Below are 2,643 nucleotides of genomic sequence, written 5' to 3'. Positions count from 1 at the left end.
AAAAAAAAAAAAAAAAAAAAAAGAGAAGTGCTTTAATCTCCGAGACCATAGGGCTCAGCGTAGAGCCAGTGCTCTGCATAGAGCCACTGCTCCCTGAGTGAATGAACTTGTGAACAGACATAGCAGAAAGAAGGCAGGAGGGAGAAAAAGGAGGCTCAGATGTGAAAATCTGCTGGCTGCCAGGTCCTGCACACCCCAAGTCATTTCAGTCCTTTCCTTCCTTCCCACCCCCTTCCTAGACGCCAGCCCTGACCTCCTGTCCTGAGACAGTTCCTTGGAAACACTGACTGTGTCCTTTATGTCCCTTTCCTTGGCCCTCATCATGTGGTTCCAGCTGCCAACCCCACCCTGCCAGGACCTGGACCAGATTCCAATGGCTGCCCTCTGTCAGTCCTCAGGCTCCCTTAGGACTTGGGTTCGCAGTATATTTTCAGAGGCATGATCTGTGGGTATGTGTGCTTATGGATGTACAACTCCAAACGTAACATTAGGGAAAGACTTACGATGTGCTGGACATTCTTCTAAGTATTTTACCTGTATGATCTCACTTAACTCTCACACAATGACCCTCTGAGGTAGGTCCTGTTTACTAGCCCCATTTTTACAGAACTATTATTATCCCATTTTCACAGACGAGCAACCCAAGAAACAGAGAGGTTAAGTAATTTGCCCAAGGGTACATACTTTGTAAAGAACTGAGCTAGGGTTCAAATTCAGGCCTTTTGGGCTTTAGCCACTATACCCACTGTGTTGGTGTGGGCATATATCCGTCTGGACACGCATAGTCATGGAATATCAACATGGACAAATGCAGTGTTGTGCTTGCTGGTGAGCATTTGACAATCAGTTCTCAAGAGGAAAAGGCCTAACTTGTAGGGTTTGCCAGTTTCTTTCTTTCTTTCCTTTTTTTTTTGAGTTGGAGTCTCACTCTGTCACCCAGACTGGAGTGCAGTGGCCGCTCCCAGCCACCGCAGCCTCGACCTGCTAGGCTCCGGCGATACTTCCACCTCAGCCTTCCACGCAGCTGGAACTACAGGCGCATGCTACCACAACCGTCTAATTTTTTGATTTCTTGTAGAGATGAGGTCTTGCCAAGTTGCCCAGGTGGGTCTCGAACCCGCGGGCTCAGGCAGTCCACTCACCTCAGCCTCCCAAAACGCGGGATTACAGGCTGAGGCACCGAGCCCGGCTAAGTTTGCCAGTTTCTGTAACTCCTCCTATGACCAATTTCAAGCACCAACATGCTGTCACTGAACTGAAGGAAGTTTCAGGAAGAGCTGTGCAGCACCATACTATCATATAGTATTTCCATACAGATATAATAGAAGAAAAATTGCTTCTGACTATAGATGATAATGTAATATAGTAAAATAGTTAGAAAGTGATGACTTTGGAGGATATATTGCCTTTGTTTTTAATATATTTATTTAATTGTAAGCAGATAACTTGATTTTTTTTTTTTTTTGAGTCAGAGTCTCACTCTGTTGTCCAGGCTGGAGTGCAGTGGCACACTCATGGCCCCTGCAGCCTCTACCTGCTGGGTTCAGTTGATTCTTCTGCCTCAGCCTTCCAAGTAGCTGGAATTACAGGTGTGTGCTACCACGCTTGATTAATTTTTTGACTTCTTGCAGAGATGAGGTCTTGCCAAGTTGCCCAGGCTGGTCTCAAACTTGCGGGCTCAGGCAATTCTCTCACCTCGGCCTCCCAAAGTGCTGGGATTATAGGCTTGAGTCACCGCGCCCAGCCAGATAACTTGATTTTAAAAAATTAATGCCAATGTTTAACAACCAGCCTGCACCATTCCTGAAAATTCAACAATCAGCGTTAAGCCAGTACCAGAGTGCCACTTGGGTATACGGCTCTGTATGTCATGGCTGTATAACTCGGCCACAGTGGGGAAGAGTGGCCTGGAGCTGGGGCTGTAACCAGGTTCACAAAGCCTTGTGCAAATGTTGCTGGGTGTGTCTCTCTGAGAACACCTATGGGATATGTGGCCAGCAGTATTTCTGGTCCAGGTGTGGGGCTGTGATAGACAGCTCCAGGCTCGACTGTATCTGTCTTCATGAGACGATGCCTTTGTTATAATGACCGAATGTGTAGATGTGGCTGACTGCGAAGTCTGTGGCTTTGCATGTCTGTGTGTAGCTGTGCTGTGTGCACACGTGTAGTTGTCTAGATGTATCTTGCTGCATCTATAATGGTCAGTGCATGTCACATGGGTTAGTGTGCCTGTCATGTCAGTGCCTCATATGCAGTTAGTTTCATAGCTGCCTGTTTAGCGATTGCTGTGTGTGGCTGCATGTGTGTAGCTATGCCTGCAGATGAGTAATTGTATGTGTAGCTGTGACTGTGGATGCTTGGCTGGACGTTTGCAGCTGTTTCTGTTGGTGCACACTCTGACCATCTGACAAAGTCCTAAGAGGCTGGGACTTCAGCAATTGGCAGTAAACCCTGGGCCTGAGCTGTGACGTGGAAGATCCCGTCTAATAACAGGAAGCATGTCCTCCTCTGCCCAACCACCACTGGGCGGGCCCACTCTCACTCCTAGAGCATGCTCCACCCTTCTCGGCCAGATGCCCAGTGCTCTGTGCCCACCCAGATGCTGCCAAGAGATCAGGCACAGACGTGGCCATGGTTAAAAAC

The 2,643-nt window shown here is 48.0% G+C and overlaps 1 protein-coding gene across 1 annotated transcript in view; it reads right to left on the bottom strand.

The window, feature by feature from the left end:
* Window positions 1-1,872, bottom strand: part of TCEA3 (transcription elongation factor A3) — a 41,550-nt gene extending 39,678 nt beyond the window's left edge. Inside the window, exon 1 of the mRNA XM_008061810.2 lies at window positions 1,837-1,872. Coding sequence (XP_008060001.2) covers window positions 1,837-1,872 — 36 coding nt within the window. The remainder of the gene's footprint in view (window positions 1-1,836) is intronic.
* Window positions 1,873-2,643: the final 771 nt, after the last annotated feature.

This window comes from Carlito syrichta, unplaced genomic scaffold, assembly GCF_000164805.1.
Source record: "Carlito syrichta isolate Samal-C Ts95f unplaced genomic scaffold, Tarsius_syrichta-2.0.1 Scaffold305620, whole genome shotgun sequence".
NCBI classification, from domain to species: domain Eukaryota; kingdom Metazoa; phylum Chordata; class Mammalia; order Primates; family Tarsiidae; genus Carlito; species Carlito syrichta.
Note: the sequence above shows the minus strand (reverse complement) of the source record. Positions and strands in the feature narration are given on the sequence as shown.